Source organism: Grammomys surdaster, unplaced genomic scaffold, assembly GCF_004785775.1.
Source record: "Grammomys surdaster isolate TR1022 unplaced genomic scaffold, NIH_TR_1.0 62, whole genome shotgun sequence".
Taxonomy (NCBI): domain Eukaryota; kingdom Metazoa; phylum Chordata; class Mammalia; order Rodentia; family Muridae; genus Grammomys; species Grammomys surdaster.
Genome location: NW_021604564.1, coordinates 181,682 through 209,550, shown reverse-complemented (window position 1 = coordinate 209,550; position 27,869 = coordinate 181,682). Strand labels below are relative to the sequence as shown.

The 27,869-nt window shown below is 53.1% G+C and overlaps 2 protein-coding genes across 3 annotated transcripts; one reads left to right on the top strand and one right to left on the bottom strand.

Moving 5' to 3' along the window:
- The first annotated feature begins 1,464 nt into the window (after positions 1-1,464).
- Positions 1,465-20,635, top strand: Sh3gl1 (SH3 domain containing GRB2 like 1, endophilin A2). Its single transcript, XM_028761635.1, has 10 exons — positions 1,465-1,676; positions 17,228-17,296; positions 17,421-17,493; positions 17,826-17,969; positions 18,142-18,275; positions 18,354-18,512; positions 18,637-18,740; positions 19,215-19,339; positions 19,420-19,476; positions 19,655-20,635. Exons 1-10 carry the CDS (start codon positions 1,632-1,634, stop codon positions 19,849-19,851), a joined length of 1,107 nt encoding a protein of 368 aa, XP_028617468.1. The 5' UTR covers positions 1,465-1,631; the 3' UTR covers positions 19,852-20,635.
- Mpnd (MPN domain containing) lies at positions 20,458-27,359 on the bottom strand. 2 transcript variants are annotated; one of them, XM_028761423.1, is made up of 13 exons: positions 27,278-27,359; positions 26,948-27,204; positions 26,028-26,264; positions 25,437-25,560; positions 24,824-24,905; positions 24,558-24,654; positions 24,192-24,264; positions 24,042-24,118; positions 22,341-22,509; positions 22,186-22,256; positions 21,840-21,929; positions 21,447-21,539; positions 20,458-20,867 (listed from the first exon to the last, which is right to left on the bottom strand). In XM_028761423.1, the coding sequence occupies exons 1-13, from the start codon at positions 27,282-27,284 to the stop codon at positions 20,781-20,783; spliced, it is 1,464 nt and encodes a 487-aa protein (XP_028617256.1). In that variant the 5' UTR covers positions 27,285-27,359; the 3' UTR covers positions 20,458-20,780. The 2 variants fall into 2 exon arrangements, with proteins under 2 accessions (XP_028617256.1, XP_028617315.1); XM_028761482.1 differs by lacking the exon at positions 27,278-27,359 and having other exon boundaries at positions 26,028-26,282; positions 26,948-27,061.
- Between the last annotated feature and the right edge of the window lie 510 nt (positions 27,360-27,869).

Genomic DNA, 27,869 nt, shown 5'->3' with positions numbered 1-27,869 from the left:
TACAGTTTCAGAATATGTTTCTAGTGGGGCTTATTGGTGACTTAGCACTTGGGTGGTGGAGCAGCTTGGACGGGAGTTCAAGGTTGTCCTTGGCTATATAGGAAGTTGGAGGCCTAGCCTGGGGCTATGCAATATCTGCTTTGAGACAAAGCAGTGAAGAAGGAAATAAAGGACTCTCTTTCTAGCTGTATCCTCAGCGATTCATTAGAAGTGAGACTCTGAAAGAAGGACCCCAGAGAGAAGGCTGGTGGCATGTTAGGATTGGGGTGACCATTAAAGGGGATTGGTTTGCAGTGAGGAGAGCCAGGCCAGGCAGTGTCTGGAGAAATGTAAGATGCAGCTTTAACTGTTCCCTGACCTCTGTGATGTGTCATCTGTCAACTTGATGGAATCTAGAACCAGCTGGGCAGGGACCTCTGGGTGTGCCTTGGGGTAGACCTGCCCCCTGTGGACACCCCATCCCCTGACTGGAATTCCCTGTAAGTGGAGGAAGGGACTGAGCATCAAGCAGACACCCCTCTGTTTCCTGACTGAGCTGCCTCAGCCTCTTGTCCCTGAGACTTTCCAGCCTTGAAGAACCACAGTACAAACCCCTCATTGTTTCAAGCATGTTTTTGTTTGTTCTGTTTTGTTTTAGTTGGACAATTTAATCACAGCAACTAGATGAGACTTCAAAACACTTTCTGAACTGGAGACACCCTAGATTGAGTTTTTATGTTATTTTATCTTTAAAAAGTATTTCATTTGCATTTTGTTTGTTTGCTTGTTTTTCGAGACAAGGTTTCATTGTGCAGCTTTGGCAGTCCTGAAACTCACTTTGTAGACCAGACTAGCCTCGAACTCACAGAGATCCACCTTCCTCGGCCTCTGCTGGGATTAAAGGTGTGCATGCACCACCACTGGCCTATCTCATCTTCATTTTTAAGTTATGAGTATATATGTGACCCTGTGTACTTGAGAACAGTTGAAAGAGGCCAGGAGAGGGCTGGCCCGGAGCTGGAGTTAACAGACAGCTATGAGCAAGCAGCTTGATGTGCGAGGAAGTAAACTCCTGATCTCGGCCAGGGCAGCAGCAAGCGCTCTTACCTGGAGAACTATCGGTTCCTCTAGCGCCTAAGATAGTTCATTTTACCTTGTTTTGTCTTTGTTACACTCTTGCTGGCAAATTACGACCCTCTTTCCCTACGCACAAATAAAATAACTAATTAATTAAAACTGACTTTATATATACTCCTGGACTCTGGCGAGAGCTGCAGCGCACACGCACACGCACACACAATTCTGGCCTCTCTAGGCGCCCCCTCATCTCTTTGGTGTGGGAGGGTTTCCGCCGTCCTTCCCGCAGCAATGCTGTCTCTGGCCTGCAGAGGGCGCGCACGCGCAGAGAGGCTGAGCGCGCGCGGATGCCGTTGGAGGGTGGGGTGCGGAGATATGGGGGCGTCACCGGAAGTGTGTGGTTGCCTTGTACTATCCCGGTCGCGCGTGCGCGCTAGCGGGCCAAGGTGGCTCCGGGGCGGGGGCGCAGAGCTGGCAAGCTGATTTGGCGGTGGCTTCGCCGGAGGAAAGAAGTCGGTTCGGCGGCGCCGGCGGAAACCTGAGTTCGAGCAGGAGGCCTGACGGCGGCAGGCGGCATGTCGGTGGCGGGGCTGAAGAAGCAGTTCTACAAGGCGAGCCAGGTGAGGCGAGGCCAGACGATCTGGGCTCGGGCCTGGCTTGGGGGACCGCGGACGAGCCGAGCTGGCTTCCCCTGAGCTGGCGGGGAAGGGAAGACCAGGTCTCCGTGCTTTGAAGGGGGACACCGGGTGTGCGAGGGCTCCATCGCGTGGGGCTTGCCGCCAGACTTTACGACGTGAGTTCGATTCCTGGCACTATAGGATGGACGCGAGACCCCAAGTCTCCAGGCTATGCGTCCGAGGTTTTCACCACATAGCCGCAGGCCACAGAAAATGTTTGTCTAGGTTGTTATCCAAAAAAATCTTGATGGACACTTTTACCAAGTCCACACAGGGCTTAGAAAAATATTCAGTGTCCCATTTTTTTTTCTCCAGTGTCTGTAAGACAGATTGAAAAAAAAAACCCTTAAAAAACAGAAACAAACATTCCCACTCACTAGATGGTACATATCATTAACCCCAGCACTCTGGAGGCAGAGTCTGGTAAGCTGATCTGTTAGTTTGAGGCCAGCCAGAGTTTTGTAACATAAGGACACCCTGTCTCAAAAATGAAATAAAAAAGAAAACTCTCTTGGTAGGCACTGTGCCAAGTTGAAAAGAGACAGTGAAAAGTAATTTTTTAAGCTTCTGCAGTTACAAAATGTGACAGGTTTGGTTTCCCCATTTCTAAAACATATGTATGTTTTTTTTTTTTCCTTTTTTTTGGTTTTCTGAGACAGGGTTTCTCTGTGTAGCCCTGGCTGTCCTGGAACTCACTCTGTAGACCAGGCTGGCCTCGAACTCAGAAATTCCACCTGCCTCTGCCTCCCAAGTGCTGGGATTAAAAGCGTGCGCCACCACTGCCCGGCCTGTATGTTTCTTTTAAAGATACATTTGTATGGCTATACTGTACTCTAGATTCCTGGGTACTTGGTGGTTTGGGTTCAGTGCTTACGCAGAGCATGACTTTGAACTGGAATACTCCATTCTGGCTGTGTTGACATTCAGGAATTCTCTAGGGTGGGCATCCTGGCCTTTATTGTATAAACACGGAGAACCTTACCCCAGGCAGGAGGTATTCATCTTGACAACAGATGTCTTCAGACATTCTGTAATGTAATATCCCTCTGGAACTTTTTGGGTTTTTTTGAGACAAAGTTTTGCTGTGTAGTCCAGGCTGGCCCAGAATTTTCCATTCTGCCTCTGCCTCTCAGGTGCTGGCATGACAGGATGCCTTTGTGTGTTGAAGGTTTTATACTTGCCTTGAACTCCTGGGCTCAAGTGAGGCTGTTCCCTTGGCTCCCTCAGTGCTGGGACTAGGTTAGATATCCCAGACTTCCACTTGAGAAAACTCTTGTTTCCTCACTCTGGCTCAATCAGGCCAGAGCGGCCTCGTTCATTACCCTCCTGTCTACCTCCCGGTGCTGAGTTACAGACATTTGCCACCGAGCCTCACTGACGAGGTCAGTTTTGTAAGATAAATTCCCCAGAAGTGGATTGCCAAGTTCATGACTGAGTTTTCTATGGTCTGTTTTGGGTTTCTTCTGCCTTTTCCTCCTTTGGGTTGCTTGATTTCTCTGTCTCTCTGTCTCTCTGTCTCTGTCTCTCTCTCTCTCTCTCTCTCTCTCTCTCTCGTTTGAGGGTTGTGTGCTGGGGTTAGAACCCAGGACCTTGCCCACTTTAGCAAAAGCTGTACCCTGAACAACAGCCCCAGCATTTCACATGGGATATCACATGGACATTCACCTGGCAGACCTGTAACCCCAGGCCGTAGTGAGATCTGTTTCAAAATGAAGCCCATGGAGGCAGCCTGGCTGCTATGTCTGATACCCTAGAGGTCACCAGGGTTGATGCTAGTGTGGCTGGAGAAGGCTCTCTTCTGTCTGTGCATCCTTTCCAATGCCAGTCTCAGCTCAGAGGCCAGACCTCAGTCCAGGGTGTTGGAGTGACTGCATTCCCCTTCTAGAACTCCTGAATAGCTCTCAGAATGCTGAGGACAGAGTAGGGCCTGGGCTTTTAGTTTAGCCTTTTGTCACCCAGTATCTGATAGGCTACGACAGGATTTTAGCTATGAGTTCTGGGCAAGTCTGGACTTCAAAGCAAGAACTTCTCATATCTCAAAACAACAGCAGATGATCTGGGCGTGTAGCTCAGTTGGTAGAGTGCTTGCCTACCCTTCAGGAAGCCCTGGCTTTCTTACAAGTTGAGGGCCAGCTTGGTATACAGTGTTAGTTCCAAGGGTATGTAGTGAAACCTCACACAAACGAATAGTTCAAAGCCTGCCACTCATGGTCATGCAAGCTCTGAATCTGTGCAGGGAAGTTTGTGAACATGTAGTTTGTTGCCCAGTTTCTGTTCTGAGGAGCCCCAGATGTGCTAATCTTGTGGCTGTGCGCTACAGTCTGAGAATCCTGGGTGTGGAGCTGGCTCGAGTAGATTCCACAGAGAGATGAGCAACAGTGTAAGGAATGACTTGGGCCATGCCTGTGAGAAAGATTTACCCCACAGTGTGGAGAGGCCCAGCCAGAGGAAGCAGTCAGCTGGTGCTCTCACCCAAGGGCTGAAAGGAATGGCTCAGCAGTTGCCTAAGGATAAAGCTCAATGGACCTTGTAGAGAGGCTGGTGTGGGGGTAGAGAGGACTAAAGAAGAAGTGCAAGAATGTTGAATGTTGCAGCACACACTCCCAGATGGAATTGAGTTGGTTGGACCTATACAGTAAGCAAGAGACCACACGCACCTGGTCTTAAGAGTGTGATGCCAGCCTGGGTTCTGTGTCTATCCTTCTGTTTGAATGTCTGTGGCCCCAGATCCCTCAGATGGAGTTCCCGGAGGCCCCTCTCCTGCTGATTCCCAGCAGGTACTGTAGGAGGGACTCACAGGGCAGCCACCAGATTCTTTTCCACTTGGACAGCCACTCATACAACCCGCCTACAAACCTGGAAAGCTCAGCTCAGTTGAGGATCAATTTACTGTTTAGACATTCCAAGGGCCTGTCCCAAAGAACTTTGAGCCAGCTCTCAAGAGTAGCACAGAGATGGCCCATGGCCCAGCCTCTTGCAGAAGAAGCTTTCCAGGTTCTCAGCATTGTACTCTTTCACCTGGGTCCCTCTCTTGTGTTTCTTTTCTCTAAGTAAGGCCTCTCTGGTCGATTCCCGAGTCCCCATATTATCTTTTCTCGTAAGAAAGAGAAACCACAAGCCAGTGTGTCAGGTTATGTCTGTCATCTCTGTGTACTAGAAAATCAGAAGGGTTTTGGGTTTTAGGCCAGCCTGGGCTACATAGTGAAAACCTGTCTTTAAAAAAAAACCAAGCAGGAGAGAGACTGGGAGTCAGTAGGTAGAACACTCACCTAGCCTGTAAGGAAGCCCTGGCCTCCATCCTCACCTCCACACACACCTGTCATCTGGAAGTGGAGACAGGAAGGTCAAGAGTTCAGCTACATGGTATGTTTGAGGCCAGCGTGGGCTACATGAGACCCTGACTCAGAAAAGGCAAAATAATCCTCAGCCCACATTATAAAGAATCAGAAATGACTGGTTATGGAAAGAAGTTCAGGGGTGCTAAGGCAAGGTTCTAATGGAGCTGGACAGGCAACTAGGCCCCGACAGCTAAGTACCAACTCAACCCACCCCACCCCGACCCAGTGATACTATCTTCATAGGTCCTTAGCTCTTTACCCAGCCAAGCCTTGCAAGTCATGTATAAAATGAGCTTGGGTTGTAAGGGAAGTTGGAAGTTTCACTTGTTGCAGGTGGGGAAGTGGAGGGATGGTGGCTTAGGCAGCACAGGTCTTCTAGCTGTGGTCCCCTCTGACTCCACCCTGGTGTGTAGGTTCTGAGGAAGTCTGGGTGCAGATGGAAGTGGCCTGAGGCTCAGAAGTTTGTTTGGGTATTTTGACTGCTAGCCTGAGCTCGCTGGTTTTCTGTTCATTCTGTGGCAGCCTGGAGATGGAGTATAAGTAAGAATGGTGCTTATGGTTGCTGGGAATGCAGTCTCTACCCCACCCCACCTCCTTTAAACCCTCTTTTTGCCTGACAGGGAGAATTTGAAAAGAAAGATTGCTTGGTCAGATCTAGGGAAAAAAATTACAACTGCATTTTCAAGTGACTTGTGTGTGTGGGTGGGTGTGTTGTGTGTTTCTAGTGACTGCCCAGTGGCTACCAAGTACCAGGCAAGTGCCCTGCCCCCACAGCAGTGCCTAAGGCTTCCAGCTGTGCTGGAGCTGCCTAGTTCCCAGCCTGCTGGAGAAGTCCTAACTTCCCATAAGGCCTGAGGGATAGGAGGGGCTGCAGACTGGGGATTCTATGGGTTTCAGGATATGTTTGGTGCTTCTCCACTGGAAATGGGTACAGCTGGATACTGAGCTACACCCCAGCTTCTGCTTTGATTTCCTCCACATGAGGCCACGTTTAATCTGTAAGCTGAAAGTCCACCTGAATCAGAACTCTGGGCTCCCAGTGCCCAGCTAATTATTTATCTGGGTGTGCTACACAGCCTCTCCCACCATCCCCATACCTAGACAGTCTAGGCAGCTCCAGCTTGTGGCTTTACAACAGTCAGTGAGGATTGTCACATCTTGTTTGTAAACCCCACCACTATAGTCCTGTTGTCCCACCTTTCTTGTTAGTACCCATCCATCTTCCTTGTGCTTCAGCGTGGATTCTTCCAGAGAGCCCCCTGTTACATATGTGTGCATGCAGTGCACCTGCATATGTCTGTGTGTGTCTGCATGTGTGTCCATTCCCTTCCACCAAGCACAGCCTATGACCTAGGGACCCAAGGGACTCCACCCTCTCTGCCACTTTCCTGGTGGGATTTGAGAGGCCACAGGAGCATTTTGTGAGGGGTAGGACATGGAACCAGGCTTAGGCTTGACTCTGCTTGATACCCCCAACTCTAGCTCCAGGCCATTTTATATATTTATTGTGAGGGTCAACCTCAGGTGTTGTCCCTTAGGTACCATCCAACACTGGGACCTGGGACTGACCACTTAGACTAACCTGGCAGCCCAGGGGTCCCCTGTGTCTAGCAGCAGTCACCTAGACTAACAACAAACCCAAACCAGGACCATTCTCCTGCCTCAGCTTTTCAAATGCTGGTATCACAGGTGTGTGGATATATAATGGGCTGAGTTGCCACTGTCTGGTCCTTCTTTGAGCTCTCTCTGGAAAACTAGAGAGAGAACTACAGCTGCTGTGTTCAGCTTTTCTCTGCTGGGGGCTAGCCCTGCTGCCTAGGTAGGGCCCTCTTCTTCTTCCTGCCCTCTGCAGGCCTGCATGCAGCTTGCAGGATGCCTCATTTTCCTTTTCCGCTCAGCTCCTAGAAAACCTGCTGATTTGGACCAAGGGGGTCATGAGACACTTCCCAAGCACTTGTGGACCACAGCTGTGGCTTCCTCCCAGGCCCTGACTCAGCACTTGCCAGCAGAGCTCTCTGGAGTACTCCCAGAGCTGGGGTTCCTTCCCTGCTGAGTGACTCTCAATATTTCTCCCCTTACCCCGCTGTGTAGGGAAGGTGGCCGACCCTTGAAGACCAGCATGCTTACTAAGCATTTCAGGATGACACAACTAACAGGTGCCCTTCTGCCTTGTGCTGAGTCACGAGTGGAAACTGAACTGGGTTCTGGCCTACACAGAAAATGTGCCCAACTGTGTAGCAGCTCAAGGGTGAAGGACATGTCAGTGAGAAAGCAGATCGGTCCCAAGGCTTCTGGGGTCCAGGCTAAGTTGTCCTGTAGCATCAGGAACCTGTCAACTCTCTGCCCAGAGCTTTGGGGTCACACTGGTGGTGGATCTTGTACATAGCGTCAGATCAGTCTTCATAGCTCTGCCCACCCCTACCTGGCTGTGCTGTGCTCTACCCTACCTCTCTGTGCTGGCATTGTGCATCTTGCCTGGTCCTGTGCCTTCCTCCCATCTACCCTGTCTCTCTGGCATATCAGTGCTTGCTGGAGGGCAGCTGTCTCAGCCCATGAGCACCCGGCACCTCAGTCTCACCCTCATGGCATTCAGTGTGTTCTGGTATTGCTCAGCATGCTCCTAGAGGCAGGCTGTGCCAAGATATGCTTTTGGCACCAACTGACAGGCACCACCAAGGTGGCCTTCTGCTCAAAGCTAAGAGTGAGGCTTCTGCTCTGTGGTCTCCCACAGTCCCTGGCCTGACTTCCTGGGATCATGTAGTACTTGAGGGAACTGGGTGGTAGCTCATGGTTCCTTTGAAACTTGGCCAGGAGCAGGTCTGACTGGTCTTACAGAGGGATTAACCTGGCTATAGCCCTCTGGCCTTAGGATGTATCTCCAGGACTCGGGAGAGAGGCTTGCTAGGCTAGGCTATAGGAGCCTACAGGGTGTCAGCAACTGTGACCCATAGCTGGCAGAGCATGCTGGGAACAGCCAGGTTGCCTTTCTCCCTGGTGGGTTTAGGCCACCCTGCTGGGACACACCAGTCTCCACACACCCCGGCTCATGTCTCCTTGAGTTAGACCACCTCTAGCCTGGAGACCTACTTCTTTTGGTCCAGGTGCCTTGGCTGCATCTCATACGCTTTGGATGTGGTTATACTGCCTGTCACTTCCTACAGAGCATCTGCAACCACCTTGTCCTCTAGATCTCTCCTGACCTCCATTCTCTCTGAGAGCCACACCTTGGCACTCACCACACCCACACCCTTGTCCCCTGTCCCAGCACTGAGTGTGACTCTGGTTACACACACACACACACACACACACACACACACCCCGCTTGCCCATCAGCACGCATATGGACCTCTGCAGGAGCTCAGGAGCCTCACCCGTTCCTGTGCTGTGACTGTGCATTCCACAGCCTGACTACTCCTCATAGGAAGTGCTTTAGTTATTGACTTTTCAGACAGTCTTACTCTAACCCAGCCTAACTTGAATTTACAGTCCTGTTCCAACTTCCCAAGTCCTGAGGTCACACCTGTTCACCACTATCTCTAGCCTAAAACTCCATTTTAAATCTACCTTGAATGGATTCTTCCAGGGTATGACATAGTGGCAGAGCCCCACTCTCTATCCTTCAAAGTCCCCAGTGAGGGGCTGTAGGCGTGGCCTGGGGTAAAGCCCCCCCCCTTAAAATCTCCCTGTATGGGCAGGGGCTCTGGCTCCATCACCAGAACCATGGAATAAAAGGCAGGAGGGGAGTCTTAGTGTTTTTGCTTGCCATGATTAGGTAAGTGGAGTTTCACATACTCTAGGGAGAGGGTAAAGAGTACATTCTTTGGTCCACGGTGGGTGCCTCTGTTTGGCAGGTTTGAGAACTGTGCAGAGCTCAGTCATGCCCTCCCAGAAGCCTCTCTTGGCCTTGTGAAGTTGTGAAAGGGTCATCATGGGAATGGTGTTCCCCTACATCACCTATTGGAGTCTCCTGGCCCGTGGCAGTTTCCTCTTAACTCCCTGGTGTCCAGCACCATGGTTCCCCCATGGTCTCAGGGAAATTGGGGTCCTGCGGGTTTGGGATTGAGTCTGAAGACAATTGAAGACCTGAGGATTTAGAGGCAGTGAGGTTGTGGGGGGCATAGCAGGAAGATTGGCAGTCAGTGGCTTCTGCTGGCAGCTGCCTTAAGGAGTGTCATGGCCAGCAGGAACCAACTGCAGTCCAGCCCTGCTGGCTGTCAGCAGGGTGGTATGTGATGTCGTTGCTGTTAGGGCTCAGCCAGCAGTGAGTAGAGATGCTCTCTGAGGCCCTTGCAGAGGGCCTCCATTCCACCCTCACCAGGGGAACAGGCTAAGCCTGTGCTCATGCAGAGTAACAGCTAGTGCTGCCTCTGTTCTTTATAGCCAGGCAAAGTGGCAAGCCATAGTACCCCTTGGCCTGTGCACTCCAGGATTGTGGGATACAGGGGCCACCTCCCTTCCTCAGTGTAAGGCACAAGCTGTTTCTGATGAGATCTAGAATGAGTCTTGTTAGTTAGGGACCTCGAGATGGCATGGGGCACTGTCAGCAGGAGGTGGCAGATGACGACCCAGATTTCCATATGTGGTGGTTGGAAACCTGCTTTGTGAATGAGTTGTCTGTGAACTCAAATGCTGTCACCATCTCATCTGTCATTTGTCCTAGCAGAGGAGGAAGATAGCTCGAAGTCTCACTGTTTTTGCAGTGGAGCAGTACATGGTCATTATGGTTAGCCCTGTGCTCTGAGAGCCAGGGCTGCTGGCCCAAGCATGGGTCCTAGCACTCAGGAGACAGAGGCAGGAGGATCGTCATGAATTTGAAGACAGACCCATCTGGCTCCTGTGCTTGGCCATGGCCATCACTTGAACTCTAGTCACCCAGCCTCTACATTTCCTAGCTCATCTGCCTTTGTAGTTCCCCTGCGCTCCCAGGATCGGCACACTCACAGAGCTGGCACCTAGGCCTGTGTTCCTAGTGGGATGCTTCTGGTCCTAGCTCCCCAAGCCTCCCACCAAGTGACACAGAAGCCTCTGAAAGTCATCTTCACTCTACTTTCAGTCACTGTAACCACTTGCCTAGGAGAGGTTTGTTCTGGCTCAGTTGGGAGGTTTCCATTTCTGCCATAGGCCTTTTTTGCTTTAGGGACCCCAGTGTTCCTAACAAGGGCACACTTGTTGCTCTAAGGACCAGGCCCATTAGACCTTTAGAGAATGGAAGCCAGTATTCTGAGCCCTTGTCCTTGTTAATGGCTGAAGGAGCTTCAGAGGAGCTCCTCCCATGTGCTGCAGACCCAACCTTGAGCTCTGCACATTGATCCCTGGACACTGAGGATAAATCACTGGTCACAGGCACTGCTGAATATTCATTCAGGAAGCTGGCGATATGTTCAGGTGTATGCACAAAACACAGTTCATTAGGTTAACCCTGTGGGTGTCCCGCACCCCATAACCCTCAGTACCTCCTTCCTGCAGTGACTCTGGAACTCACAGTGTCCAAGGGGACAGGTTGCAGGAGGTTAGGCACCTCTGAACCTGGTTTCATGTGCTCTCCTGAGGAACATGCTGGTAGTTTTAATGAAACTATGTCTTATACTGGGTTCCTTTTTGCTCTTCTGACAGGCCGCTGGCATCCTTCGTGTCTGGCTGTTTCCACACAGGTCCCCACTCCTCTCTCCCAGTCTGGCCTAGCACCTCCTATGGTGCTGCTGCTTAGGTCAATCACCTCTTTTCCCTCTTGAACCTCACAGACAAAAATAATAGTTATTGTATGACTAGTAACACCTAGACAGGGCGTATTTAACTAGCCAGTGTCTTGACAAGCACCCAAGCATCCCAACAGTGCTGTCTGACAAGGCCAGTGATGGGCAGCCTCTGTAGGAAGGCACGAGTGACTCACAGAGCACATGGCCTCTGGAATTCAGATGTGGGAAGAAGAGGGCAGTGAGCATAGATGTCACCCAAACATAATGATCTTGTGCAGCTGGGACTGGGGGCAGGAAGGTTTGACACTGCTGTCACTCTGGACTGAGGCTGGGCAGCATGACATCCTTGGTGATATACTTGCTGACACATGGGAGGGGGCCAGGAGGCTTGGGTTGTGCGCATTTTACTCCATAAACTCAAGACAAAAAGGTCCTGTGAACACTGGGAATTGGCACTGCATCCATCAGTGTTCAGTGAGTGTCCTTGTGGCGGGCGGCTGTGCCCTACCCTTATGAGACTGCCTAGACAGGCCAGGGAAGGTGGGGTCTCAGAAGGAAAGGAGAAGACAGGCAGCAAGCCATGAAGGGATGAGGTGGCCACCATGGGGACCTGCAGGTTTCCCAGCCTCCTTCACCCCTACTACCATTGTAACAGCTGTCACTGCTACAGTTGATAGGACACACAGTCTACTCCCTGAGGAGTGTGGGTGGGTGTCACTAGCATCTGAGGCTTGGCATGGTCTAGGAGAGGTTTTCCCCTCCTTTTTAAAAATCATTCATTCATTCATTCATTCATTCATTCATTTTGGAGGTAGTGTCTGTGGCTCAGATTGCCTTGAACCTGTGCCTAACTAAGTGCCGGGGTGCTGTTGGTGAGCACACGTGAGCCTTGGCCTAGAGAGGCAAGTGTTCACCACTGACCTGTGTCCCTGGTCCTGCTTCGTGCTTTCAAATCAGGCTGGCCCCAAACTCACTGCATAGGGAAAGAGGGCCTTGAATTCCTGCTGCTCCTCCTGCTTCCCTCCTGAGTGCTGGAATGACATTTGTGTACTACCACGCCCACCACACTCCTTCCTAGAGAGTGCAGCCTCCCGGCCCCAGGAGTTCCCCCCGTGGGCCTGAGTGGCCAGGCGACTGTGGCTGCTAAGGTGCTGCACACCTATAGTACAGCTAAGGAAACTAAGGCAGGGGGAGTTTGGTTTGGGGTTCACTCTTTGTTCTCAGCGCTGAGGATGGAACATCAGGGCTGTGTGATGCCAGGAATGTGCTGTCCTTCCCCTTCCCCAGGCTTCTACCCTGACAGGCTCCCAGTCAGAGGCTTCTTCCTGTCACCTGTCATCAGACCTAGGTGACTTGGCATTGACACACTGAGGGTGAGGCCATTCATTTGTCTATCATCTTAATAAATACTATCTCAATAAATCCCCAGTGCTCATGGTCTCTTCTACAGGGGACAGTGTCATCTAACACAACATGTACAGAGGGGTTGGCAGACCCCCAGCATGGGAATGTGGCCATCACCCTTGCTCACTCCAGTCCTTTCCACGTAGCAGAGCTGTGGAGCCCCACACGCCCAAGCCTAGCTTGTTCCATTTCTGATAACCTGGCTCATGGTGGGGAGCCATGGAGGGCAGAGCAGGCTCTCTGAGCAGCACTCTGGATTGTAGAACCTGGTCTCCCTGACCTCACCATGTGTCAGTTGTCACACAAATCTGGTGTGACAGGTGCAAATTACAGCTTTGGGAGGTAGAGCTGTCATCCTGGTAGTCTAGCAGGGTTTCAGCCATCCCACTTGTCCTTCAAAGAAACCTGTTATTCCCACTTTTGTATCCCGTGGCACAGCCCCATCCAACCACCAGAGCCAGGTCCCTAGGGTGCAGAGCAAGATTCTGCCTAGCTTGCTCAGGCTTTCCAGAACCTTCTGTCATGGTGGGGGAGGTGGCTGTGGTCAGGCACAGGCAGAATGCTGGGAACTGGATGACAGCCCCAACTCCTGCTGCTTCTAAGGCAGCAGTGTGTAGCTAGAGAGAGTTGTATGAGTGCAGGTGGATTCCAACAGACAAAACAGCCTGAACTTGGGGCCCTTAGAGCTGTCCCCCTGGTTTGTCTACATGAGGGAATTCAACTTTTATCGCCCACAGGCTACTAGCCCATGCTCCCAGGGCCATGCAGTGGTCACTGAGCACTGCTTCCCAGGTGGTACACAGGCCTTCTTAGTCAGCCCTGTATCCATGAAACTCTTCCTCATTCCTAGGCATGTGTGGAGCCAGGCTGTGAAGCCCGTTGGTGAGCAGCATCCCTGAGACTGTCCTTCAGAGGCCCTGTGGGCCTGGGGACTAGGACTTATTTGTTTATGGCTTGGATTTTCTTCCTTTTTTCTTTCTTTCCTTCCTTTTCTTTCTTTAGTATATGTTTTTATCTGAAGTTGATTTCACAGCATGTAAGGCACAGCCCTTCTGCCTTACCCAACAGATGAGAAGCTAAATTGGCCAAGAGCCTGGCCCGTGTGCTGGGCAATTTCCCATCAGCATAGACATAAGGAGACAGAGTTAGGATGCACTCTGGAAAGTTTTGGGAGACAAACAGGAAGTGATGGCCAGTGACCAGGCTGTGTGTGGATTTCTGCTGTCCCAGCCAGAACTGAGACCCCAGACTTTCTTAGCAAGGCAACGTATCTGACTTGAGACGGGATTAAGGAGAAAGACTTTAGCAAGGTTCAGCCTGATCTGCCACCAGCTGCGAGCCTCTTAGGGACAACATGAGAGGCCTGGAACATTCTGATACAGCTATGACTTAATGATGCCTTGAGCTGATAGCCCACAACCTGTGGCTCCCAAAGCTCAGTTCTCAAATGAGCCTCAGCCTCAGAAGGAGACACAAGACTGTCTCCTTCATGTGCCTCCTATGGCCCAAGCTGGTCATGGGGAAACCTCCTTAGTGGTTTTTAAGGGGAGATCTGAGTGATCACTGGCACCACTGCCTCTAACTAAGGCTCCTCTGGGGAAGCACCACACCCTGGTGGCACACAGGGTCCTGTTGAGCTTCCTGGTAGGCCAGAGGAAGTTCCTTCATGGCTGCTGTCACAAAAGGAGGCAGTGGCTTGCACAACTAGCAAATTCCAATTATTTATGAGAGCCTGTGATGTGTGATAAGGGCCCATGATGCCTCCCTGCACAGCGGTGGCTCCTGTTGACACCTTGTTCACCCCACATCCTGGTGTTGCTGTTTGGAGCAATGGAGGCCTTTGTCTGGCCCCAAGAAATTCCACTAACTCCAGGGACCAGGAACTAACTCCATGGAGCAGTGGCTGGCCACCTTCTTACATGTATTGGCATGTAGGCAGGAGACTCAGCAGCTTGCCGATGAGCCTCACCCAAGGGCTCAGAAACTGGCCTGACACTGGGGAACTGGAGGTTCCTGACTTAGGAGGATAATTGAGTCAGGACCCTTTTCTGGAGAGTCCAATGTGCTGCTCAGTATGCCTGTTGAGCCATTTGCCCTTGATGGCTCCCCACCAGGAGCCAGCTATCAGGAATGGAACAGGCTTGGCTTGGGCATGTGGGGCTCCACAGCTGTGCTACGCAGGAAGGACTGCGGTGTAAACTAAGAAGGAAGGGTGGCTGCTGCGACTCCCCAGGCTCAGGCAACGTCAACCTTGAGGTCCTCAAATGATAATATAGCCAGGGCCTGCCTGTAGCAAGGACTGAGGGCTGGGCTGTGCGGTGGTCTCACTCTCTCCGTCTGTCAGCAGGGGCCTGACATGGCTCCAGCACACCTCACTAGTATCATATCCTTTCTAGCCAGCCTCCATGTCCTGTCCTATGTTCTCTGGGCTGACATGGGCTCCCTGTGGGTGGTCCCAGAGTCCTGTAGATAATGGGTCTGTCATGGTGCTGACACTGGTAAATTGGAGCAAATGGGCCTTTGAAGACCCCCACCTGTGCCAGCCTGCCCCTAAACTAGGCTGAGCCCCAGGTTGAAGGCTGTGCTCAGGAACAGCAGGAGCTGGAAGCTGCAGGGCATGAGGCGTAGGTGCTTGCATCCACTGGACAGCATGGTCATTCGTAGACAGTTGTCATGCTCAGTCACACACACTGGGGCCCTCTTTGACCCTCTGGATGACTGTGACTGGATGCAGCAGTGAGCCATTGGGCGCTCTTCCTCCCCTTTCGTGACGTGGTCTTTGTTGCTCAGATTGAATCCCCCGCCCCCATGGCTACCAAGTCACAATAAAGGGATGTGATTGTGTAAGGCCCAGCAGCAGCCCCCATGGACCTGCCAGAAACCCCACTCTGCCTAGTAGCTTTTCTGTCACACATCCTGTCACCTGCCTCATGGCTCCTCTGTCCCATGCAGCCGTGATGGTCTGTATCATGCTCTGAAAGACACTGTCTCTGCTTAGTTTGGCAATATGGGCAAGGGCTCTACCCAGTAGCACCCTAGTCTCTGTGATCCCATTGGGAGGCCAGTCTCCCCATTGTGTCCTCCCCACCCTCACCCCAGGTGCCTGATTTACAGTAGCATTGTCAGCAGAGACCATATTAGGCAGACTCAACATGAGTCGCCAGGCCAATGGCTTCCTGTGCTCCAAGAGGGGACAAGTCTGTGGAAACAGGCTGGTCAGAGAAACGGGAGCAGTCTTAGTGCACATTGCTTTGGGCATGTCCCCTAGGGTTCCCAGCACAATCCTGCTAGGGCAGACATGCTCACATACCCATCAGCCCTGCCAGAGGCCCTGGACTTAGCTGAGCACTACCCAGTTTGCACCTCAGGGTGACTGCAGCAAGGCAGCTCTTGGCAGGGATGGTGACCTCTGCAGAGCTGGCAGCTCTCTGCCAAGAACCTAGGTGTTTGCATGCCATCATGCAACCCTGCTGTGCTGTGGGAGGCTGTGGGTGACTCTCCCACAGACTTACAAACAGCCTGCACCCTGCCTTCTGGCTCTGGAGTGTGGGTGGCTTGAGTTCCCCAGCTCTCCCCTGTGCCAGTACCTGCCCACGAGCTGTGGAGGGATGTGATTTTGCAAAGGGCTCAGAATATGAGGATTCGGCTTGCTCATGGCAGTGATGTGGGGCCCCAGTGGAGCTCTTGGGTTTTGGGGAGGCTGGGTCCCTGGATCACAGTCCACAGAGATGGGGTCATTAAAAGAGCAGCTAGGTGTGCTCTGGGCTCCCCTCTTTCTGCCTTGCTGCCTTCCCTACCCAGGCCCAGGTGCTGTACCCCGGAAGCTGTGGCCTCGCCTCACTTGTCTGCAATTTACCATAAGAGCCTGGCCTTGTGGTGGGTGACATCCTGCCTCTGCTCAGCCTGGAGAAGCGAGACTGGTTGTGAAAGCTAGCAGAGCCTGTCTTGGGCCTCTCCATGGATATGAAGATCTAAGATGGGCAGCCCTGTCTAGTGGACAGGGCAGGCCAAAGACTATGGCAGTCTTCTTCAGAGCACTAGGGGTGTCTGCTCATAGCACAGGGTTGGGAGGTCACTTCCTGCTTCTGCAGCCACCCACTTCCTGATGTCTTTGGTCACTTCCTCCCAGGCTATCTACCAAGTCCTTACAGTCCCCGACTGTGGCATGGGACCACACAGCCCTTGTAAAATCCTTGCTCGTATCAGGCAACAGCTCAAACTCAGGAACATCAGGGGCATGGTATCTGAAAGCCACACTGGTACCTTCTCTCAGGAGGCCAGCCTGCCATTCTGCATGTGGAGTTTCCATGCCTTTAGCCTGTGAGCAAGGGCCCCTAGAACTACCCCACAGAGTACTTACTGGGCCCTCTGTCTCCATAAATAGTAGTGGACCTGTCACACCTCATGTGAGGTGACCCCGGCAGTGGCTGCCCTGCTTGTGTGTCCTAGGGTCTTGGGTGTGACGAATGAGGATGATTGTGGTGAGCAGACTAGGGCCTTGTGCCCCAGAGGGGTGACACACACTCAGATAGCAACACAACCACTCAGGGCTCTCTACCAGGTCAGCAGGGTTAGGGCACAGCTGTGTCTACTCTGCTCCAGGCTTTCAAGTCCAGGCTCCTGATTGCAAAGTATGCTTTGTGACTCGAGTTCTGGCTTCCTTGAGGGGGGCATCCTTAGGAGGTGTCAATGTTACAGTGGCAGGCACCAAGGACTTAAGTATACAGGAGCCTCCTGAAGCCTGCAGCATCCACAAGGCTTGAACTGGCATGGGGCCTGTGCTCTGCCTCTGCCAAAGTGACAGGGTCAACCTAAGAACTGAGAAAGGTGGAATAGTCTCCACAGGGCAATGAGCCTGGGCCCTCAGAGGCAGTGCTCAGTGCTGTGCTGGGTCACAGCACACCCCAGCACTGTTAGCTTCTCCAGATCTCATCCAGATACCCCATCTGCCTGCGTTTCCCAGAGTTCGAATCCTTGGCAGGCGCAGCGTTGCTCCCCATAAGCCAGCAGGAATGTTTTTTGTGCCCTTACATGCCTCTCTCCTTGTACCCAACAGCTCGTCAGCGAGAAGGTTGGTGGGGCCGAAGGGACCAAACTGGATGATGACTTTAAAGAGATGGAAAAGGTAGGATTCCACACTGGACTGGGGTGTGGGGTTGATGGCCTCCACTCCTGCTGGAGGACAGAAGAGCCTGCATCCAGTTCTACCTTGGCATCTAATGGCTCTAACATTGTGTCTCTCTCCACAGAAGGTGGATGTCACCAGCAAGGCTGTGGCAGAGGTGCTGGTCAGAACCATAGAATATCTGCAGCCTAACCCGGGTAGGGCCTGGACCTCTGGTTAGATCAGTGGGAAGGGGAATACTGTATCTGACTCCTCAGACTTCCCCTAAACTGAAGTGATAATGTAATGACCATCCTACTCTTTGGTGGCCTCCACACACAAGGATCCCTTCTGATATATGGAAGTTGGTCCCCTCTTTTGTGAACTGCCAGGTCCTTGGGAGTGCTGGAAGTGTACCCAGAGACAGCCTCTTGGCTCCTGACCTACTGGCCAGTTGAGGATATGTGGGTCCTGGTCTGGGGTATGCCTCAGTACAGTATAGTGTGGAGAGGAGCCTGTGAGCCCACCTAGGCCATCTGTCCTCTTACAGCCTCGCGGGCCAAGCTGACTATGCTGAATACAGTATCCAAGATCCGAGGCCAAGTGAAGAATCCTGGCTACCCACAGTCAGAGGGTCTGCTGGGAGAGTGCATGGTCCGCCATGGCAAGGAACTAGGCGGAGAGTCCAACTTCGGTGAGGGGCAGCTGAGGGGTTGGCTGAGTGGGGCAGCTATGTCCAAGGAAGCCTGGCAGGAGGCTCCTTTGTTGGCCATATTCTCTGGCTTGTTTGACCTAGCATGGGAGTCACTCAGGAGTGGGAAGGCCTGCCCATGACAGCCATCCCCACCCCCATCCCCACCCCACAGGTGATGCCCTGCTAGATGCAGGCGAGTCCATGAAGCGCCTGGCTGAGGTGAAGGACTCGCTGGACATTGAGGTCAAGCAGAACTTCATTGACCCACTGCAGAACCTGTGTGACAAGGATCTGAAGGAGATCCAGGTGCTGCCCTGTCCCTGGGTAGGTGGGGAGGGTGCCCCTGTGCAGCTGTGCCGCTCCATCATGTGTCTGCACCCATAGCACCACCTGAAGAAATTGGAGGGCCGACGCCTTGACTTTGACTACAAGAAGAAGCGTCAGGGCAAGATCCCTGATGAGGAGCTGCGCCAGGCCCTAGAGAAGTTCGAGGAGTCCAAGGAGGTGGCAGAGACCAGTATGCACAACCTCCTGGAGACTGATGTGCGTGCCACACAGGGCCCAGGACACCGTCCCATTAGGAAGAGGGTGCTGCCTACTGAGGAGAGGGTGTTGGACCTCCAGAATGAAGGTGTGGCCATGTCACCTGGCTTTTCCCCTGTTGCAGATTGAGCAGGTGAGCCAGCTTTCGGCCCTGGTGGAGGCCCAGCTGGACTACCACCGGCAGGCCGTGCAGATCCTGGAGGAGCTGGCTGACAAGCTCAAGCGCAGGTGAGCAGTGTCTTCCCTCCCACTTCCCGCACGCAGTTCCTGCGGTTGCTACATGCCCTCTGCTGATGACCATGGGCAGTGCATCCAACCTTCCTGGCCATGCACAGGCTGTGGCAAGCTGTTGCTGGGTTGTGTCAGGAAAGGGTCCCTGGAGCTGTGTGTGTTAGTAGCAGTGGGGTCCCAGGAGGGAGCAAAGCCCCATGGGAGATGGCAGTGGTAGCCTGGGCCAGAAGGTGAGAGGACATCTGGGCCAGCAGCTCAGGTCCACAGCCTTTGCCTTTCTGTGAGATTGTAGTTTCCTCGGTAGCCAGGGGCATCACTGTGCACAGGGGGTGGCTGTGAGGGCAGAGGTGATTGGCAGTGTTTGGGGGTAGGGGGCTTTGGTCAGGGCCAGCCCAGGTCCATGACAACCTGGTACTGGGGCAGCAGAGTGGAAGAGGGCATGTGGGCACTCAGGGTTTTCTGTTCCTGCAGGGTGCGGGAAGCCTCCTCACGCCCCAGGAGAGAGTTCAAGCCCCGGCCCCGGGAGCCCTTAGAGCTTGGAGAGCTGGAGCAGCCCAATGGGGGATTCCCCTGCGCCCCAGCACCTAAGATCACAGGTAGCCAAGCCCCACGGAAGGTGGCAGGGCTGGAGTCAGGCCTGTTCATCCCACTAACGCCTGCCCTCCTCTGTTAACAGCTTCTTCATCATTTAGATCGGCAGACAAGCCCATCAGGACGCCCAGCAAGAGCATGCGTGAGTGTCTGGGGTGGGAGTTGTCACTGCCATCCTTGGGTGAGAGGGACTACTCTCACCCTTCTGTTGGTTGTTCAGAGTCACTTCTGTGACCTCCAGTGTCAAAACAGGACCGACCTCCACCCACCCTGGCCACTGGTCTATCTGCAGTGCACTGACACCTCTACCTTGTTCCCAGCACCCCTGGACCAGCCAAGCTGCAAGGCGCTTTATGACTTTGAGCCTGAGAATGATGGCGAGCTGGGCTTCCGAGAGGGTGACCTCATCACGCTTACCAACCAGATTGACGAGAACTGGTATGAGGGCATGCTCCACGGCCAGTCAGGCTTCTTCCCACTCAGCTATGTGCAGGTGCTGGTGCCTCTGCCTCAGTGACTGGCACCTACACACCGCTGCCAGTCACAGTGCAGCAGCAGTCTAATGCCAAGGTGCTCTAGAAACACTAATGTTCCTCCAGGGGGGACCTCCTCTCCACTCCCTCAGCCCTGGGGCCCCCCATCCTAAGAAAGGCCCACCCTGAGGTTCTATCGCCTTCCTGGTGGTGGCGGCTCCCAGCTGCTTCAACCCTTCCCAGCCCATTGCTGGCAATGGGCCCTTCCCCCTTCTCCAGGCTCCCTAGAGACAGGCAGATCCTTGGGATCCCTAGCCTGCAAGCAGAGGCTGGCCAGGTCCCCAGCTCAGCACTCGGAGACACCTGGCACCTGCTGCTTATGCAGAAGTGCACAAGGCACAGACATGTACACTTCCCATGGGACCACAGACCCAGCTCAGCCCTGTTGAAGACCAAGCACAAAGGCCCTGAAAAGTGGACATTCCCAGCTCCCCGGCACCTTCCCCTGAGCCAGTTCTGTTGCTACCTGTTGATGTGCCTCTGCAGCTGACCGCAGGCAGTTGGCAGGCCCCTTGTCAACCCAGCAGGCCAGGCTGGCCATAGCCCCAGCTCTGTCACAGCCTGCCAGGCTCCAGTAAGGGAGGCCTCTATCCTGGGCACAATTTTATTCTTCTCTACAGCTGCCCTATAACCTGTGGCTTGTCCCTGGCTTGTGGGGCCACACCCCCCACTCCCCCTAGATGGGCAACACTGTTCTGCTCCAGCCTGTGCTGAAGTGAACTGTACTCCTAAGTTTTTTTTAAAAAGTATTAAATATCTCTTTCTATAGCCACTGTCCCATCTTCATTCAGGGAAGCCCTGTTCCCCTGCAAAAGCCCCAACAACTGCCATCCCACCCCAGCCACAGGCTTGTGCTGTGGGCACTCAGACTTTATTACCCAGCCTGTCCCCGGACAGCAAAGCCTACGTAAGCTCAGCTCCCCTGCTTGAGCACACTGCAGACCTGCTCCAGCACGTGACACATGCCCTGGTCCTTCGGGGTCCTGCTGGCCAAGGACATCTGCAACAGTAGGACTGAGGTCAGGCTCTGCCCTGGACACATGTCCCTGGCCTCCCAGGGCTGCAGCTCAAGTAACAGGTTTCGCGCAGCCTTCGGTAGGCCTGGGCCATTGTGAAGATTTGGTTCTGTAGATTTCTTTGGCTTGGATGTGGGGAGCAGGGTCTTGGCTGTGTAGCTCAGGGTAGCCTAGCCTAAAATAAGACTCAGAACACAGACCCCCACATGCACACGCGTTTGGATGTCAGTTGACATATGTGCCATACCCAGCATCACTGTTTGAGTCTGAGTGATACACAGTGCAGAGCACTGTCCTGGGCAGAGCATTCAACTCCACACACCAAAAGGACCAGCCAGGTCCAACCACCCACCACACACAGACCCAGTAGTCAGCAGGAGGGCTCATGCTTAAATTCACTCACTCACAGCTGTAGATGCAACCTAGGCCCCTGGGTGTGTGACAAGTGCCCTCACCCAGCCACCTAGGTCCTGCAGCCTCTCTTGAGACTCAAGGGAAGACTGTTGCTCACACTTTAGGATGTGGCCTTGTGGTCTTGTGCTCCCCACAGGTCCACGCCTCACCTTGAGCTTGTCCAGGTAGGTATGTTCTGAGCTCCAGGCCTCTTGGAACTTCACAAGGTCAGGGGCACCTTTGTAGAACTCAACCAGCATCACCTGTAGGGCAGGGAGCAACACACCTGGCTCCTGCTTTCTTGACCCTGTAGTTCCCAGAACTGCCAGAGGCTAGCTTCATCCCAAGATGTCACACCCATGAGCCCTCAGGAATGACAAACATATTTGAGTAGACACAGCTGTTAAAGAATGATCACCCAATCAGGTGTGGTGGGGACAAACCTGTCATCTCTGCACTGAGAAAGCTGAGGCAGGATAATGGAAAGCTTGACTACGTAGGGAGACTATCTCAAACCGAACAAATGAAAACCCGTGTGCCGCAACTACGTGCAGGTGGCTCACCATCTCCTGAAGAACATCGTTGGTCAAGAAGCTATCTTGGACATACGCCATCTCTACATCCATGGGGATTCCATAGTCACTGGGCCTTTGCTGTTAGGAGGGGTGGGGTCCAGTTAGAGGGGGTCTTGCCCGTCCCCAGCCCACAGTGCCAGGTACTTGATGGAGAAACAGGCACAAATGCCCAACCCACCCCAGAACTGGAGTCACCTGCCTCAGACTCAGCACATCCTCTAGTCCTTAAACCTCTGCCCAGATGCAACCCCACCTGATTCCCTCTCATCCAGGCAACCCCACTTTGCCCACTCACACCCATGTCCCTCAACTTGCTTTCTTCCAGTTCACCCACCTCCGGGGGAGGCATCACCCAGAAAGGGCAGATCTTGGACTCAGGGCCTGGGTTGCCAGAGTAGTAGGGGGCTGTGGGAACAACGACGGCTGAAGCTAGGGCTCAGTGGACCTGGCCTGGTAAATCCCCAACCCGGAGCCTAGCTGGGGCCTCACAGCACAGCAGGGCCAGGCAGGGCTGGAAGCCATTGCTGGAGCCTTGCAGTCTCAACTGGTACTCCATCTGTGCATCGATGTCTTGCAAGGAGGGTACTGCAGGGCTGTGCGGGTGGCTGTGGTACCAGCCCACCAGGGACAGGCCTCGCAGGAACAGGACCTGGTGGATCTGTAGACATACAAGTTAGGTTAGAGTGGGGAGGACCAGGGCCTTGAGCTGCTCTTGAGTTTCACACAAAAGTAGTTAAGCAGTGCAAGCAGTGCATCTCCCCAAGTATGATTAAGAAATCCATCTGGAGCTGGACAGTGGGGTCATATCCCAGCACTCGGGAATCAAGAGGCACATGGATCTGTGAGTAAGACACCAGCCTGGTCTACACAGAGAAACCCTGTCTCAAAAAACAAAAGCATCTGAGAGCTGTAAAGATAGCTCAGTGGTTAAGAGCACTTGTTGCTCTTATAGAGGACCTGAGTTCAATTCTCAGCACCCAGATGAAGTTTCAACTATCACCAGTAACTCCATGTCTAGGGGATCTGACACCCTCATCTGGCATGCCTGAGCCACAGGCATGCACAGAGCAACCATACAAGCATAACACTCTTGCACATAAAACAAAAAATATTGGGGACTGGATGATGGTGCACACCTTTAATCCCAGCACTCAAGAGATGGAGGCAGATCTCTGGGTGTGAGGCTACCCTGGTCTACAGAGTGAGTTTCAGGATGGCCTGGGCTATACCCAGAGATCCTGGCTTGAAAAGCCTAAAAAAGTATTTGTTGGGTTCAGTTCCCAGCACCCACATGGTGTCTCACAACCATCCATAACTCCTTTTCCAAGGGATCCAGTGCTCTCTAATACGTCCACAGGCACAACATGATGCACAGAGAGACACTCAGACAAAACACTATACAGAAGATATGAAAATCCTTAAAAAAAAAAATCTATTTAATGCATGTAAGTACACTGCAGCTGTCTTAAGACACACCAGAAGAGGGCATCTGATCCCATTACAGATGGCTGTGAGCCACCATGTGGTGGCTGGGAACTGAACTCAGGACCTCTAGAAGAGCAGTCAGTACTCTTAACCACTGAGCCATCTCTCCAGCCTCCGAAAAGCCTTAGTATAGGGGGCTAGAGAGATGGCTCAACAGTTAAGAGCACTTCCAGAGGTCCTGAGTTCAATTCCCAGCAACCACTTAGTGGCTCACAACTATCTGTAATGGGATCTGATGGCCTCTTCTGGTGTGTCTGAAGACAGGGACAATATATTCATATAAATATAAAATAAATCTTTTTTAAAAATCCATTAGATTAAAAAAATTACATATAGGGCTGTACAAGTGGTAGTACACACCTTTAATCCCAGCACTCAGGAGACAAGAAGCACATGGAGTTTGTGGCCAGCCTGGCCAGACCTACAGTCTACAGAATGAGCTCCAGGACAGCCAGAGCTATACAGAGAAAACCTACCGCATCCAAAAATTTAACAAAACAAAATTACATCCAGGCATAGGAGCAGGCCTATCTTCCCAGTACTCAAAAGGAGGCAGGGGAATGCCATAATCTAGGCTAGCCTGGTCTACATAGTAAGATCCTGTCATATAAAGCACAGAGCCAGCATTTCTATCCCAGACATGGGGACTGACACTGATTTGCAGAACACAGCCATTGTCCTGGCCCCCTCCAAACAAGCCCTCACCTCTTCCTCGACTGTGGCTGCAGTATCAGCGTCCCCCAGCCGACTCCTGCAGGGGAAGGCTCTCAGCACCGTCAGCACTGTAGGGAACCCAACAAGAAGCCATCAGTCCTGCCCCAGATACACCTTTGTCCACCCAGGCCCAATACCCACTCTGATTGTTGATGTCCCAGCGACCGCCAAGGTAGCCCACGACCTCGCTCCGAGTCAGGTGACAGTGGAAGTCCTGGGGACAAAATAGGGAGGGCTGGCTGAGGCTGCACTTCCTATCTCAATGCAGGAGCTAGCCTATGTGCATTTACCAAGCACCTATCATTTACCTAGGGATGTAATTCACTGGTGTGCATGTAGGCACCTGGCATGTGCAAAGGCACTGGGGTTCATTCCTAATTAAGGATCTATTATTTACTAATAGTAAGGACTTACTGAGTACTTTCTGTGTATCTCTTCCTGTCCCCCACCCTGGTCAGTGAGTTCCTTGTTCCTGGACATGGAGGCAGATCAACTTTAGTCACTTACCAAGAGGAATAGCACATTGCTGGAAACGGCCACGTTGAATGGCTGGAACTTGTTGATGGCAGCAAAGGATGTTACTTCTACCAGAGTGTGGGGGTTCCTGGAGTAGTCAGGAGGGGAGTCCCAGGGCTTTAGGAACTCAGGCTCTTCCCCACCCCCACCCGTCCTGAGTACTCTCAGTAGCCAAGGAGTCTAGGCCCTGCCTCTGCTGGATCAAACCAACCAAAGGTTCCAGGGAAGCCAGGACCAGGGCAAATGGTGTAACTGACCTGGCAGAGTCTCGGCTGCCCAGCATGCAGTAACGGATGGGCTCTCGAACCTTGTCCATACGCTTCCCTGGGGGAGTGGCCTCTGGGGAAAGGTGTGTGTGTGTGTGTGTGTGTGTGTGTGTGTGAGAGAGAGAGAGAGAGAGAGAGAGAGAGAGGAGAGTCAATGCAAACCCTCCTCTCCCTTCTCTTTGCATAGAAGCAAGGATGCCCAAGGAACAAGGGGAAGCAGGGCCAGTGAGACAGCTCAGCAGGTCTTGCAACCAAGTCTGATGACCTGAGTTCGATTCCTAAAACCCACATGGTAGAAGAAAGGACCCAACTTTTGAAAGATGTTTTCTGATCTACATGCCCAATCACAATAAATAATACATGCCCTTAACCCTAGCACTCAGAAGATGGATCTCTGTGAGTTCTAGGCCAGCCAGGGCTACAATGAGACCCCATCTCAAAAGAAAGAAAAGAAAAAAAGAAAGGAAGGAAGACAGACAGACCCAAAAAGAAAAGGAAAGACAGCAGAGAGTGAAACTAGACTGCACTATCGATCAGGATTCCCTGAGAAACATCAAAGCCACCCTCACACATCACAGTCCCCACCTCTACCCTGGCCCCTCACCTGGCTCTAAGGAACCCTTCCCAGGGGGTCTGTGGCCTTTGTCCTCTGATGAGACCCCAGCTAGCACATCATCTTCCTCCTCTTCCAACAGCAGTTCCTCCTCCTCCCCTTCACTGGTGGGACTCTGGTGGGATGGAGTGTAGCAACAACAATCTCAGCTGGGCGCCTCACTCACTCCCTGTACAAATATGTCACTCACTGGAGCCCGGGCCTGAGCCTTTGCCTGGACTGACCACCAGAGGGCGACAATGAGCAGGAGTGTCCGAGGTGCAGCTTCTCCCCACGCTTGGGATTCAGCCTGTCTCCTCCAGGCTGTACTACTTCAGGTGAGACTCTGACTCTCTCTGAGCTCTGTCTCTTCCCTGTCAGTTTCCCTATAGCAGTTCCCTCTGCCAATAGTGTTCGTGATTACCACCTCCTTCAGAATCAAAGTGCAAGTCCTCCGGGCAGCCCAGGAGGTCCTGCTGGCCTTGCCTGTCTCTCCCTTGTGCTTTCTGCTTAGGCAATCAGGTCACCCTGCAGAAGCACATCAGACTGTATCCTGCCCCAAGGTCTTTGCACACCTCTCCCTGTAGCGCAAGTACTTCATACCTCATCAGCAGCAGCTACCGGCACATGTAGTTGGTGCCGGCGGAGCCAGGCAGCCTTGTACTTGTCCAGCTTCTGGCCCTTGTACTTGACAGAGGCCCAGCCACAGCCAGACTTCTTGGCCGGGTTGACGAGCTTCTTGCAGTGTGTAGCCCAGGCGCTGGGTGAGTTGAAGACTTGTCCAGTTTCCTGCCACACGATCCTGCCATCCAGCTGCAGGTCCCCAATAAACTTCCTGCCCTGCAGCAAAAGAGGAGGCTGAAACACACCCACCCTAGTGATTCCTAACTCCACACTCCCTGAGGCTTGGCATCCTTGTTATTCTAAGGCTCCCAAGAGTTACTGTCATAGGAACACCATCTTCCACAGCAGTATGGCATCCTGGCACTCCACACCCAGTTGCACGACTTTAAAATCAAGCAGTGGCCGCCAGAGCAGGCATAGCGGTCCAAGCCTGTCAGCCCAACTACCCGGGAAGCTGAGGCAGGAAGACAACAACTTCAGAGCCTGCTTGTAACACTTAATACGACTGTTGTCAGAGGTAGAACCCCTGCCTAAAATCCCCAGGTGAGGGGTTGGGTCCAAGGTCAAGAGGTGAGCCCCTAATTAGAATCTCGCAGTGAGGGCACTAGAGGCACAGTCAAGGGTGAAGCTCCCTTCCATTCTTGGAATCACAAAGAGTTTTTGGGGGGCGATCATTTTAAATAACAGTACACAGTTTTGAAGCCGTCATCTCCATAGAGAGCTTGGGAAGGAAGGCCTCATGAGGACGCTGGTGTCACACAGATTGGTTGCCTGCGGACACACCCAGACGGCAGTGGTTATGGCTTTGTGGCATTGTGATTAACACGGCTCCTCTGGGCTTAAGTCTGCCTTTATGCACGAGCAGTGGAGGACATGAACGGTCTCTGGGGGTCGCTCACCAGGTAGTAGATGGATAGCACCCCCTCACCGGGCTCCAGAAGCTCGTCTTTGAGCAGCACCCGCAGCGTGACCGCGCGCCTCGTGAGCGCGCCCCCTAGGGCCATCCCAGGCCCTGCCGTGCTGCCTCCGCTGCCACCGAGGCTGCTGCTGCGCCCTCGGCTACCCGCCCCGCGCTCGGGGTCCTCGGCCTCCGCGTCGTCCTCATCCTCCTCCGGCCCCTCCTCGGCCGTGGCCGCGGGAGACAGAGACTCGGGAGCTGCAGCAAGATAGCAACTGGCTGCAGAGGTCGCGTCCCGCTGCCCTGTCCCCGCCTGCGCGGACCATCCTACCTGCCATGGCCGCTGTGTCCCGGCACAGCCTCCTCCGAGTGACCCGGCTCCTCCCCGCGCGGGGATACCGCAGCCTATTGGTCACTGAAAATGGGTGGGAGGTTTTGGTCCGCCAGGGGCGGAGGGAATACGGAGCCCTTGGGTTGTGTTTCCACTGGAGTTGGTTCGACCCGGTGCAATTTGGCGAAACTAAAGCGGGAGGTTGTGGGAGACCTGGGGAAGAAAACAGGCCCAGGACCTTCTCATTCAGGGGCTAGAGACCACTCGAAGCCACCAGCTACTAGATTGCAACATTGAACCCTGGGCAGGAGTGGCTCAGCTTTCAGGAAAGAGATGGAAACCTTAGGTCTCCGGCCTACTCACGCGCAGGAAAGGAAATGCAGGAACTCAGAACCCCTGGGACACTAGGGAAACTGAAGCAAGTGGTGCTGGTGACCTGGAGGGAAAAACTGAGACCCAAGACGCCCACTCCCCACCCGCGCTCGGGGGAACTATACGGGCTTTAGTGGGGCTTCATCCTGGAGCGCATACGTCGTTCAGCCTACAGCAGCGATGAAGAAAGCTGCTAGTGAGGCTAGTGCGCTAGCTAAAG